Source organism: Triticum dicoccoides, chromosome 1B (genome assembly GCF_002162155.2).
Source record: "Triticum dicoccoides isolate Atlit2015 ecotype Zavitan chromosome 1B, WEW_v2.0, whole genome shotgun sequence".
NCBI classification, from domain to species: Eukaryota; Viridiplantae; Streptophyta; class Magnoliopsida; order Poales; family Poaceae; genus Triticum; species Triticum dicoccoides.
Genome location: NC_041381.1, coordinates 499557272 through 499571629, shown reverse-complemented (window position 1 = coordinate 499571629; position 14358 = coordinate 499557272). Strand labels below are relative to the sequence as shown.

Sequence of the window (14358 nt, the reverse complement as noted above, 5' to 3'; positions counted from 1 at the left end):
GCGGATTTATGTTTTTTCTAGCTTGCTCTTTAAATTTCCCAAGAAAGATAAAATAGAATTGTGCTAGCTATAGAGTTACTGCAAATTATTGTCGGGGCTGGGTTTATTTATCCCAGGTTGTCTAGAAACATCTGAACCAACATCATAGCATATGTCGTGATCAATTAGCATCATGTCTGAACAATCTCAGTTTGTTCTTTTAATGTGCTTTGTAGGGTTTCCATTTAAACAACACGATGATTCAGTAACTCAGTCACTTACGATAGTTTGTATGGAAACCAGCCAAAGTCAGCCAGGTTATCATAGGATTTGTAGCTTGCCAGCTAGTAAGATCTTGCCTGTATTGCTTGCCACTGGGAATCAACTAGAAAATGTATCTGGTATCCAGCAGGTAGCAGTTGCAAATGGTTTTGTGTAAGTTTCATACATAGTGATGGTTATGTATGCTAGCACAGGATAGCAGAAATGAAGTTCAGTTGGATGCTATAGCGCAAGACTCATTGATCTTGAAACAATAGCCGTAAAAGTGAGAAAACGTTGCTGTTGAGAACTGGGTGGTAGCCCAGTGTTGGAAGCGCTGTAGTCTGTCCACATCGGTCTGGGTTCAACTCCCGGTGGGTGCGGAATTTTGCCGCTATGGTTAGATTTTGTGGGATCGGTTTCCTGTGCCTCTCATTTCCTTCTTAACCAAAAAAAAAAGAAAAATGTGGCCAGGGTTCCTCCGACGATGGTTGCTTTTTTTCTGTTGCGAAAATGATGCTGCTGTATTGCATTGTTGTTCTATTTTTCAAGGTCCCTAACGTTTGTTCAAAGCTTGGGGCACACATAGATTGAATAAACCACTTAAGTTATCCATATGCCCCAGTCCACAGTCAAGATTTTAGATCACTGAAATGTATCTACGATGTTTGCAGGACTAGCTGATGATGCATCTAAAGACGAGTCAAAAGGTCACACTGGCCAAACAGTTTTGTTTGTCCTGCTAGGAATTGGTGCAGCCGGTCTGTTGTCATTCTTCCTTTTCAAGTATTGGCAGAAGAAGAAAAGAGAGGAACAACATGCACGGCTGCTGAAGTTATTTGAAGAGGATGATGACATTGAGGTCGAGCTTGGTCTTAGAGATTGATAATCTTCTCTGTACAGCAAAAGTATCTTGGCTGACAAGGTAATATCTATCACTACGGCAGCATATAGGATTGATGTAACGCTCTGTATATTGTAGTACTTCCTTTGACACTTTGATTTCGTATCTACATGTGATTTTTTTTCATGTACTTAGTCCTGTGATGTTTCATTGCCTAATGTGCTCACATAAGTTTCCGTGTTCTTAATCTTAATTCTGGACTTCCGTTTTTTCATTTATTTTAATTAGTTATTGGTTGAACAGTTTTAGACTGGCAAAAATCTAGTTTAGACTGGCAAAAATCTAGTTGAAGATAAAAGGCCAAAACAGGTGCTTGCCTAATGACGGTATATGGTGTTTGGGCCTTGGGGTACCTATGATGTACACAATCATTTTAGTAGTTTAGCTACACAAACTTCTTATGCTGACTATACAAGACATTAGTTAAATATTGAAAAGTTAGACATTGCTCGTAGCCTCGTATTATCATATTACTCGCCAAAACTTTTGGCAGATGCAAATATTACATGTTCAAACTAAATAATTTTGTACTCGCAAAAAAAAACTAAATAATTTTGTGATTCATTGACAACCTCCTTTGATTCCAAGCAACATTCCTTCTCGTGTACTTGCATGCACGCATGTGACCAATAAAATCGATGATGATATTTACTGTACCTGAAATAGTGGACACCTGCTTTTCTGTCATCCATCTAAAGGCATAACCGGTTTGATTATCCTAAATAATGGTACATGATGCCACACAATTTAGTCAAAATGTGTGAACTTGTCTTGCGTTTGGATCAAACAAGCTTTTACAACCAATATGTCTTGAATTTAGTAACACCAAATCTGCAGCATGAGACATCTTTTTTACTCTTTTTTAATACAAATTCTCTTTCTCGACAGGTTTTGCTGGCATATCATCACATCACCTTTGTGTTAATGTAAAGAATTTGTTGTATTTAAACTCAGACAGCCTCCCGAGGAAGGTTTACTGTACTTTAGTTTTATATATGGTGAATATCTTGACATTCACGATCCATGAAAATAGCTCTACAAAGTGTCAAGGTTTTCGAAAACATTCTTTTGTTGCAAAAAAGGTTCTGATATATATATACACCCCTCTAGTAAAAGGCATAACCCAGCCAGTGATTCTTCTACTGTAGCATGCTTCCTGGCTGTATTGCATATAGCACATGGGTGGGCTCTGGGTTCTGTTCATGTTCTGTATGCAACCTTTTCTTCTGCCCAATGCTTTCTGGTGTCATACCACTTTTACTTACTATTAGGGTCTTGCTGGATTAGCCGTAGGCATACGCTCAAGGTTACTGTACTTGCAATGATAATGATGATCATACGTAATCTACCGATCTGTTTCTCTGCGCCCTGGATAGAGCAGTACGGCCTAATTGAATGGCGCAGACTTCCTGCTATTTTTGCTCACTGAAAAGGAATATACTGTAAATACATGGTAGTTGAACTGATTAGATGAATCGTGTAGTGTTTTAAATTTAGTTTGATCTGAAGCAGGGTTGCTTTATGGACTAATTTTCTAAATGTCATGCTTTTTGCTGCTATATCACAAGCAATGCCAGTGAAAAACGAAAAACTGTAAAGGCATGTGACAGATCCCATTGTTCAGCTCATGTTGAGTAGAACTGCAACTAGAGCTTTGATGTTGTCTACTCAAAATGTGTGATGTCCTTGGCCCCCTGAATGAACAAGCCAGTATATATAAATAAATGTACTGATGCGGACCACATATTGAGTATGGCCATGGCTTGAAAGCAATGATTCGGTGAATCATTACAGATATGTTTCTTTCTTACCTGAAACAGGCCCAATGCTCGTTTTGAGCCAGGGTCTCTTTGAGGCCAACTTTGTAACATCGTCTCTCAAGAGAAGCAACGGGCTGGCAGGGTAAATGCAAAGGGGGCCTTCATGCTCCTCTACAAAAAGGCCACAACGTCAGGTGCGTCTGCATAGCAAGTTCAAATAAAATAGAAAAATTCAAAACAATCTTTTTTTTGGTAATAGAAAAATTCAAAACAATCTTTTTTTTTGGTATCCAAGATGCTTGAATGCGTGATGTGCGTGCAAGTTGGTGTTGTTTGGACATTTGAGGAGGTCGTTGCAAAAAACAAAACAAAAAGAACCATGAAAAACTTTGAAAAAAATACATTGTTTGGACCTGATTTTCCCCCATAAGCTCGAATGTCTAAATATCTAGAAAATTTGCACGCTCCTTATGCAACTGAGCATTTTCAATAATATAATCAGATCTTTTTTTGAATTTACTGGTTATCGGTTGTAGATGTGCCCAAGCTTAGACGCGAATTACCGCTAGTGAATATCATGATAACAAGACCCGGAGTTTCTTAGCTCGAGCTCATGGCTGAACAGTAAAGTCATAAAAAAGAAATTCTATTTTTTTGTGACAAACATTGACAAAAGTTGTCAATGCTTGCAAAGTTTCATCTTGAAAGAATGTTTGTAGAAGCCGTGACCAAACAAACAAAAATCAATGCTTCAAAAATGTCATTTTCAAAAGCATTTTGGAGTGACTATTTTGTTTTTTTGCCCGCCTTCTACAAATGTCATTTCACGTTGAAATCTTACAAGCACAGAAAACTTTTGTGAATGCTCGTTACAAAAAAGATTAAAATTTTTAGAATTTGTTTTCATTTTTTTTCGATTTTAAATGAGCTCAGGATCAGAAGTGTACTTTTCAACGATAACAGTTTCTTTCCCTTCACCACCAGAGTGTTCCAAACACAATTACTCTCTCTGCACGTAGCTGGTGGGTGGTGCTTAACCACTTCTTTCCTCTTTTGCCTCCTCCTCTTTGCCTAGTGGCATCGCCGAATGGCCACTCCGAAGAGACAGAGCCATGCACGGTGCCGATGGATGGATTCGATCAAGTGCGCGCGCGCGGGTCGCCGTCTCGCTCTTGAAGGGGGTATAAATGGTTGGTCCCGGCGTTTCCGATCCCGGGCACGGGCTCCCGAAACGGAGCGGCCTCACGGCAGAAGCAAAGCTCCCTGTTGAGGAAGAGATGGCAATTCGGGCACCTGCAGCTCGCTGGCCGGCTTCGTGCCGAGATGGGGAGGCGTGAACCCAGGGCGCCACGCCGTGGTCCTCGCCCTCGATAACGGAAGCTGCGAGGGCGACGGCCACGACTTGTTAAAGCAGCCAGCATATGCCCATGGCGCTAGCGGCCATATGCATGCACCTCCGAGTCAGGATGGTTGGTTGTGACTGCCGCGGTCTGGATGACCTAGCGCTTGAGATCGATTGTGTCTCTCCGGTCTAGATGTGTGTACACACGTAGAGAAAACGAGCACCTGAGCCTACACCATCATCATCATCATCCTGCATGCATGCATGCCTTGGGGGGGTGCTAGCTAGAAATGTCAAAGTAAGATGATCTATATGTGTGATAACTGGTAAGTACCTTTCTTGAACGTTAGTTGTGTCGATGCATGCACTTGACCGACTTCGGAAGACAAATTAGGCCGCGACCGATATATATATATATATATGTAGATAGTTTGATTTGCTTCCCTACGCATGACAAGAAAATCACATTGTTTGTTTGCGACTGATCATGTTCATTTTTCAAATGTCATTTCACTGTCCGGTGGAGTTTATGCCCCCTTGTAGTGTGGCCCGTATGTCTCGCAATTGGATGATGTGGCTGTTTTTCAAATGAGGACTCTAATAATGGGCGAGGCAGCTGCCTTGTGTTGATAGTTTTTTTAATTTTGCAAAAACACTTTTTTCTTTCATAAGGCGAAGCTTGCTTCTCTGCCACATAATATTTACTTATGTACACATTTGGCTCCACATCTCCGTACTGGGTCTATGACTTCAAACACTGGAGGATCACTGGGTGTTGTTGGCAGCGGTCTATGGTCAGCTGGAGATGGTCCTTTTGGAGCTCTTAAACCCTAGCATATATGGCAGTCTAGTCAGATGATTGCGGTGCACTGACACATCTTTCTCTTCTACTTCTCTTTTCCAAGTGACCTTTCCTCGGTCATGCCCCGTTCATATTGTCTTGATGTACAAAGTGGTTGCGTGCATGCTAAATGCAAAGAATCGATAAAAGCTCCAGTTATCTAAAAGAGCAATGTTTGCCCAATTTTGAATATATGTTTCTCACTTCAAAACTTTGATCAAGTTATGTAAAGAAGCTGAGATAAACAACATTTCCTTAATATGGCCAGGGGAGTTTTGAGCGTGCATGGTTAAGCATAGTTGCCAAGCAGTGGCAGACACATCACACATGTTTTGTTATCACGTAGGGGTTAAGTCATTCCCTTCCCTGGTGCCCATGTATGTACTCCTGTTAGACTCCGGTTGTGGCTTTTATCTCCTTGATGTGTTCTCTTTATACTGAATACCGAATGATGTTACTTGTACTTTAATAATATAGGTCTATGCATCACATTGATGCAGAGGCCGTGGGTGTAAACCTCCTTTTGGAAAAGGACGAGTCAATAACCTTGCATCATGCATGTACGTACCCTTGGGGGATTCGCTACAAATGTCAAAGTAAGATGATCTATATGTATGACAAGTACCTTTCTTGAATGTTAGTTGTATTGATGCATATGACCGACTTCCTAAGATAAAATAAGCTGCTACCAGTACGTAGATAGCTTCCTTTGTTTCTCTAGATATGAAGAAAAAAAATCATATTGTTTGCGACTCCGGTCTATTCATTTTTTCTGAAGAAACCAGCTTTAGGCTGGTGTTTCATTGATTTAGCAGGAGGGAGCGACAAAGAGGTTCCGATCAAGTGATCGTATGACTGGAAGAAAATTACAGTAGGTGACTAGGAATACTGAGCTCCCAGTAGGATGTGGCTATGGCGATATTTCACGTCATGTCCCCGAAGGGCTGCTCTATGCATTTGGCCCCTGCCAAGCGCCATTGCTCCATGTCCCGGCGGCATGCCTCGACGATGTGCCGCTCGTCAGCTTGTTTCCCTCTGAAAACGCAGGAGTTTCTCTCCAACCATATATGCCACGCAATGAGGGCCAGCATCGTCTTGGTTCCCTTGCGGCTTCCGGGGGCTGCAGTGGTGATGATCCTTTCGGCACAGCCCGTCGACGTAGTCTCACTGCACCATCCGGCAGGGTTGAGAGCCTGGCAACCAGCCCAGGCTGCTGCTTGATTCCAAACCTTCAGGGAGATTGGGCACTCCCAGAGGAGGTGGAAAGATGACTCGAGGTTTCTCATGCACAGGGGGCAGAAATAGCCATTTGTCTAGCCCCTTCGTTGCAACCTGTCATTGCACCATAGCTTGTCTTGATGAAGGAACCAGAGGAACATCTTGATCTTCCCCGGCGCCCAGATCTTCCAAATCAGGTTTCTGAAGGGACTGTGCCGTCCCTCTGGAAATTGCGCGGTGTAGGCCGATTTGGTGGAGAACATCCCTGAGCTGAGCTGCGTCTAGCGGATTGAATCAGGCGTCTGAGCATCCAAGACAAGGCCGGCGCTTCTGATCTCTCTAGCGAGCTGGATGACTTGGCGGATGATGATGTCGCTACGGTTGGCATGCCTTAGATCGAGAACCCAGCGGTCACCCTGCAAAGCCTCTTGAACCGATCGGTTCTTCCTGGTGGATGCCGCGAAGAGCGCCGGGAAAGCCGCGCAAAGCTGCCGGCCTCCCAGCCAGGAAGAGGACCAGAAGGAAGCTGTAGTTCCATTCCCGATGGCTACAGATGTGCATGCCGCGAACAGGGCCGTGTCCCCGCTGTCGCAAGGCGTGCCGGTGCCGACCCAAGGTCGGTGGGGCTGTTGCCAGGCGAGCCACAGCCACCGTAGTCGCAACGCGTGGGCAAACCTGGATAGGTCGTGGATGCCCAGGCCGCCTTGCTGTTCCGGCGTCGTTACCGACTTCCAGCCCACCTTGCACTTCGCCCCTGAGATCTCGTCGTCCTGCGCCCAGAGGAATCGTCTCCTCGACTTGTCAATTTCCTTGAAGAGCTTCTTCGATGCGCGCAAAGCCGTGAGCGCGAAGGTTGGGATAGCTGACAGAACGCAGCGTACTAGGACGCGGCGACCCGCCATCGGCATTAGCCTACCCTTCCAGCCGGCTAACCTAGCCCTAATCCTATCGAGGATGAACTGCAGGTGAACTAGCCTAATTCTACAGATTGTGATGGGCAGGCCTAGGTATGTGATCGGGAACGCCGCCGTTGTCCCTCCAAAATTCACCAGAACCCGGCCAGGTCGATGTCGCTGCAGCGGATTGGGATGGCGGACGACTTGGAGAGATTGACCCGCAGGCCCATGGCGTCACCGAACTGTCATAGCAGGCCTAGCAGGGTGTCTATCTCTTCACGCACCGGGTTGACGAAGATGACAGCATCGTCGGCGTACAAGCTTGTGCGCATCCTAGCTGCTGCCGTCGGCGGCGCCGCGAGCAGGCCAGACGAAGTGGCCGCCTCCAGCAGCCGGTGGAGAGTGTCGATACATAAGATAAACAGCTGTGGCGACAATGGATCTCCCTGCCTAAGCCCTCGAAGATGATCGATGCAGTCCCCTGGCACCCCGTTTAGGAGGCAGGACGAGGACGACGTCGATAACAGCAGAGCAATCCAATCCCTCCATCGCGGGGGAAAACCGAGCACCTCTAATAATTCTAACAAATATTCCCAAGAAACACAATCGAAAGCCTTGGCTATGTCGAGCTTCAGCAGAAGTGCCGGAGTTTTACTGCGATGCAGTTTTCTGACCGTGTTCTGCACATAAAGAAAACTGTCTTGGATGCACTTCCTCCTCTGAAATGCTGTTTGCGCTGGGCTGATGAGCTTGTCGATGACGTTGGCGAGCCGAATGGACAGGACTTTAGAAAACAGCTTGGCGACAAAGTGGATGAGGCTGATCGGTCAAAAATCGCTCATTTTGACAACACCATCCTTCTTTGGGAGCAGAGCAATCATAGCCGTGTTCAGCTCAGCAAAGTTCCCACCCGCGAGGCTGTATAGATGGTGAAACAAAGCCATGATGTCCTCCTTTATCATGCCCCAACATGATCTGAAAAACATGCCCGAGAATCCGTCCGGGCCAGGAGCACGGTCCGCCGGCGACGCCAGGATTGCTGCCCAAACTTCGGCTTCAGAGAAAGGGTTGTCGAGCCCCTCATTTTGAACTGTGGGCATGTCCAGCTCCTCCCAATTGAACGAGCATCTTCTATCCTCTTTTCTTCCCAGCAGGTTGGAGAAATGTGAGTGAGCAACAGAAGCCTTTTCATCGTGCGCGGTGATCACAGCATTGTCCACTTCCAGAGAGTGAATGAAGTTTTTCCGCTTGCGTGAGCTGATTTTTGCTTGGAAGAATGCGGTGCGAGCGTCCCCCTCCTTGAGCCAGGTGATCCGAGAGGCCTGCCTCTTGCGAGATCTCTCAATCGCAGCCAAACCCAGGATTCTATGCTTAAGTTGCTTGCGCAGGCTGAGTTCACTTGGAGTGAGGGGCCGCTTTTCCTGTGCAACATCCAGCCATAGTATCACCTCGCAGGCCAGGTGGAATTGCATTTTGGCATCGCTGAAATGAGACCTGGCCCATATGGTGAGATCATGAGCAACCCTCTTCAGTTTGATCTTGAGCCTTATGATCGGGCATGTGTGGTTCACCGGCCGTTGCCAGGCCAGGTTTACAGTGTCATGGAACCGGGGGAAACGCGGCCAGAAATGCTCGAAACGGAATACAGGTTTTCTCTTTGGAGCTGAAGTGTTAGCCAGCACGAGCGGGCAGTGATCCGAGCACGCTGTCGCAGCCGCCATCACAATGTAAGATGGAAAGAGTGCATCCCATTCAGTGTTGCAAAAAACCTTGTCGATGCAGGCCATTGTTGGGTCCTGCCGCTCGTTTGTCCAAGCAAACCTTCTGTTTTTGCACTTGATCTCACGCAAACCCGCAGCGTCAATAGCTGCCCTGAACCTGCTCATAATCCTTCTGTTCAGATTCAGATTGTTCTTGTCCCTCGCTTCATATATAACGTTGAAGTCCCCATTGATCAGCCAGGGCTCACCCGGCAGCGGTGCAGAGCGTGCCATCTCAGCCAGGAACGCGTCCTTGCGTGCATCATCAGCAGGTCCGTAAACTGTCGTGAGCCAGAAGGATGAGTTGCTTTGCAGAACAGTCACTTTGCCTGTGATTGAGAAGCAACCGATGGCATGGGTGGTGAAGGTGATGACGGCCTTATCCCAGAGAATGGCCACTCCCCCTCTGGTGCCTGATGCAGGCAGGACAGCAGAGCCTTCAAGCCTTCGACCTCCAAGCTCACGGACGATGGCAGGTGTCCAGGATTCCAGCTTTGTTTCTTGCAGGCAGAGTATACTAGCATGATGAGCCTCCGCTATCTCCCGCACGGCAGTCCGTCTTGCTGGCCAATTCAGCCCTCGCACGTTCCAACTCAGAATTGCGCCAGGTGTGTTACTCATATTAAACAATTGTTTCCTCCAGCAATGATAACATTCTATTGATCTGAGACGAACACACATACACCATCAGCATAGCAAGGGGGCGCCAGAGACCACCAATAGCCCCTAAACTACTCTGGCGCGAGAAGATCCTACTAGCCCTAAACGAAACATTACAGTCATCGATCATGAAACCTAACTCAAGTTGGCCTAGTGCCAAACCCTACCGGAGGCTATTACTAATGATAACTGACATAACAACACTAAGCCGCGGCGTCCGCGTCAGCATCAGGGCCTGCCATGCCACCTGCAATGTGAAGAGCCGCCGGGTCGAGGCGCGTGAGCTTGGCGATGATGGAAATGTCCTCATCCATCATCGGCTCGTCGAAACGGCGAATGAGAGCTTCTGCCGCCTTTGCAGTCATCTTCTCCTTGGGTCCCAGCATGCCGAGGCGCTTGACCAGCAACAGGGACGCCCTCTTTGCCACCGGGACGCTGGACTGCTGAGCGGCCTGGCGCGCGCTGTGCCTGACGGGGACGGAGGCGGCTCTGCTCTTGGGTGGTGCAGCAGAGCGACGTGTCGGCTGAGCGGCGATGATGGGGGAGGGGGTGTCGACGAAGAGGCACTGCGCCGGGTGGTTTGCACTGTTGAGGTGCAGCTGCATGACCTGCTGCGTCATGGCTCCGACCTGCAGATTGGTCTGAGCAGCGGTGGCCGTGGCGCGGCAGGCAGCGATGGATGAACTACCAGCGAATTGGAGCGGCTGGTAGAGCGCAGTGGCGATGGTCTCGTCGAGCTGCAGTTGCGCATCTTCCACACGGGGCGGCGGGGGGAGGACGGGGTCGGCGTCGCGGAAGAACTCGGCCACTGGGTCCTGCCCCGCGGCAGCGACCACAACAGCGCCAGCCGGCTCACGCGGGGCCAGGGGCAGAGGGGGCGTGGCCTTGAGGACGATAGGCTCCGGCCGACCGCCGAAGGTCCCCCCACCGGTCCTGTTCCGGCGACTGATTGGCGTCCGGCTCCTCTGGCGGCTTGAGCTTGCAGGCGCCCTACGGGGCTGCACCGTGCCGCCAGTCTGCTTGCAGCCCAGGAGAGCGTCCTTCCAGGAGCGCCGCCCGGCCTTGTCGCTGTCGTGGTTGTCGCGGTCGCGGGGCCCGCCTTGGCGCACGCTGCCGCAGCCCGATGGAGCCACCAGGGCCGGGTGGCGCCGGGTGCCTTGGCCGTCCTCGACGTGCATGGTCCACGTGCCCGGCCAGATGGATGGGACCAAGCGCGCGTCATCCGACTCCGACGAGGGAAGGCCGCTCTGCGCCGAGTGCGACGAGCGCGGGGAGAGAGGCGACCAATCCTCGATGCGATCGACGTGGATGAGCAGGTCATGGCGCCGAACGCGCGGCAGCGGCGCCACCTCCCGGCTCGGCGGCGAATAGCCCAGCATGGCCTCCACACGGCCAGCGCCCCGCGCCGCCCTCCAGATGGTGTGCCGGGTGGGGATGAACGCCACATCCCACACCCACACCCAGCATGCAAATGTCTTCGTGTGCCCGCGCTCGTGGGTGCGACTGTCGAGGCGGTCGATGATGCACTTGTCTCCCAAGACCTCGGCCGCCCCCTCGAGCGACCAGAGGTCGAACTGCATCTTCTCAATGACGACGCGAACGTGAAGAAGGAACTCCTGGTGCACGTCGTGGTCGTCCTCGTGCCACAGCTTGATGTCAAAGATGACGCCGTCGACGTTGATGGAGCCCAGGTGCATGGCGTTGTCCCGGTGCGCCGGCAGCTCGAAGTGGACCAGGAAATCTTCCGGGTCGTGGCACGTGACCCGTAGGAGGTGCGCCGGCGTTTGCAACTGCGTGTCGAAGGCACGCCCCACTGACATGGGGCTGGCGGCGTGGCGCTCCTCCGTGGAGACCAGCAGCACCGCGTGGCGACGAAGCAGGAAGATCTGGTGCTCCATAGCCGATGACTCGATCACCACCTTGTGGCCGGACCGCGGCCGGCGCGACGGGTCGGTGTGGTGGGACATCCTCTTGCTCGACGCCGATGGGGGTGGCGAGGGGAAACGAAGGCGCTCGCAAACCGGGCCACAACCCACACGGGGGCCCAGCCGCGCCTTCGCAGGAGCGCGCCCCCTCTTGCGCGGGCAATCTTTGCCGATGTGGCCTGGAAGCTTGCACTCGATGCAGTGGACTGGATCCCTACAATCTACGCGGCGGTGCTCGGTGCTGAGGCATCTGAAGCAGAGCCCTCGGAAGCGCCTTAAGAAGGCCTCCCGGCCGGTGCTCGCATTGAAGGCAGGCCGGTGGTCTTTGCGCGGCCGCGGGGCGTGGCCGAGGCCGCCATCATGGCGCCGGCTAAGGCGGCGATCATTGCGCGACTGGACCTCCGTCCATCCATCACCAGGCCCCGAAGAGGAAGGGCTAGTGCAGGGGGAAGGCCGAACCACGATGGATTTTAGCCGTTGCCGCTCAGCAGGAGGGGACTGCGCAGTGACCGGGGGCAAACGACATCCGCGGCGTGGGAGCACTCGCCCCGGAGCAGGATTCATGGCGAGGAGGCGGGTGCGGCCGTTGACGCAACAGGAGGCCGAGGAGAGACCGGCAGCACCGACGGACCGCTGGATCTGACGAGGCCTGGCACCGAGGCCGGCAGGCCCCATCCCTCGCAGCCCCGCGGGCTAGAGCAAGCGGAGCCGGAGGATCTGGACGAGCGCGAGCGCCCCATGGCTCCTGGCGCGAGGGCGCACCCGGCGCGCACCGGGATCTGGTGGCCGCCCCGGCCGGAGCGGCCAGCGGCGCGGGGGCAGGGTGGAGCGCTGTCTTTTTTCCTGTGTCGGGAGGCCAACAATTTGTCTATTCATTTTTCAAATGTCATTTTGCTCGGTCTATGTGGCGTACTTGGCTTTTTATTATTTTCAGCCATTTTTCTTTATTAACTGTTTAACTCCCTTGTATATGAAAATACAAAGCTCATGGTGGTTGCTCATTAAAAATTTATACCCCTTTGTGGTGTCGCCAATATGTTTGGCCGTTGATTGTGGATATTACGCAAAACATCGTGGGCTCTATCCAGTTTGAGGCAGCTACCATTTGTTGATAATTATGTTTTTTTCAGAAACATGCATGGTTGTCTTTGATAAGAGGAAACTTCTCTTCTATGGGATATTTACATCTATACATGTCATCTCCCGTTGATATTGTTTTCATGTGTGATTTTACTTGTGTGCATCCTAGATGCGTAGGCCGAGAGTTGAACTCTTGTGTGATTGCATCACCTATTGATGTGGTTGCAAAGACTCGATAAAAGCTTGAGATTTTAGTTATCCAATAAAAGAGCAATGTTTGCCCAATTATTAACGGCAAAATTTTGATCAAGTTAAGAAAACCAGAGATGAACATCACTTCCTCTTCCTTAATATGGCCAGGAGAGTTTGCCTATACACGGTTAGAGCATCTACAAATCCGACCCCTCAAATGCATGAGTTCGTCCGCGGGCAGTGATCGGGCAGCCCTCAAATTTTCGTCTTTGTATCTGAGTACCTCATACTTAAATCCTTAAAACCATACAAACCATGCAAAGTAAACATCTACATAGTATGTAGATCAACTAAACCTATGCTAGACTACTCGTTGTCGTCGGAGATGTCCACTATCTCCATTCCGGGCTCTGAGTACATGGGCGACAGACGCAACTCCGGCTTCGCAGCCGCCTCCATCTCCGCTTCCACCTCGTCGAAAAGCGCGTCGATCTCCGCCTGTTGTTGCCAGATGAAGTGCCGGTTGGACTCCACGTACGCCTCATCTTGGATGGACTCGAGAATGGTGGTTTGCCATCTCCGCCGCTTGGGCGACCTCGAACTCCGCTGTGGCGAAGCCTGCAACCAGCGCTGACTCCTCCTCCTCCGGATCACCCCCCTCCATGGGCTCCGGCTGCTGCTCACCCTCCCCTTCCTTCTCCACCTCTGGAGGCAGGCCGGCTGCAACCCGGGCGGCGCACCTCACTTGGATCTCCTCCTGAATCTGGAGCCGGCGATCCGGCGTTACCATAGCGTACATCGTCTTCTTCCGCCGGGACATGGCGGAGGCGGACGACGAGGGAAGAGGGAGACGAAAAGATATGAATGGGCTCGGGCTGGCAGCGCGGAGAGGGAGGAAGAGGATGTGGCTAGGGTAGGGGGACGTCGTCCGACTTCAATAGCCGGACTTTGGCCTCGGGTGGCGAGCCGGAGCGGCACCACGAGCCGTTCACACCCCCATCAGAGGAGACACTCGTCGGACCGTTGTGTTTCCGGGCGATTTCGTATAGGACCCGGCCGTCAGTCCGATGCGGCAAACAAGCCCGGGCCTCCCCATATCTGTCCTACATTTGGGCTGGATATGATGGCTGGTGGTCATCCCGCCGGGTGTTTGAGACCGATTTGAAACGTCCGAGCGGGTCTCTTTTTTTCTTTGACTTTCAGTGACCGAGCGGCGCTCGAGCGTTTAAGATCGGTTTGAGCCGCCCGATTTATAGTGCCCTTAAGCCTAGAATAGCTGCGAAGTATTGGCAGACTAAAGAGATTGCGTAGGGATTAAGCTCTTCCCCTTCCTCCGGTGTCTTCCAGCCATGGTGGAGATTATATCTCACGACGCACATATTCATGGTCTTAGCTATGTGACTGCCGTAAAAAAGAGCTCGTCACACGTTAGAAAAGTCACTGAACTCCGCAGGCACGCCACACACCATACCACTCTCTCCTTCCTTCTTTAAAAGGAAACCTAGCTAGTGCAGCGAGACCAGCTCCTTCCACTTGCTGC

General features: G+C 50.7%; 1 protein-coding gene across 1 annotated transcript in view; it reads left to right on the top strand.

Annotated features, from left to right (window-relative positions):
* The window catches only part of LOC119344500, a 3917-nt gene extending 1539 nt beyond the window's left edge, over positions 1–2378 (top strand). Inside the window, exons 2-3 of the mRNA XM_037614913.1 lie at positions 915–1165; positions 2033–2378. Of these exons, the coding sequence (XP_037470810.1) occupies positions 915–1126 (212 nt within the window). The 3' untranslated portion in view covers positions 1127–1165; positions 2033–2378. The remainder of the gene's footprint in view (positions 1–914; positions 1166–2032) is intronic.
* Positions 2379–14358: the final 11980 nt, after the last annotated feature.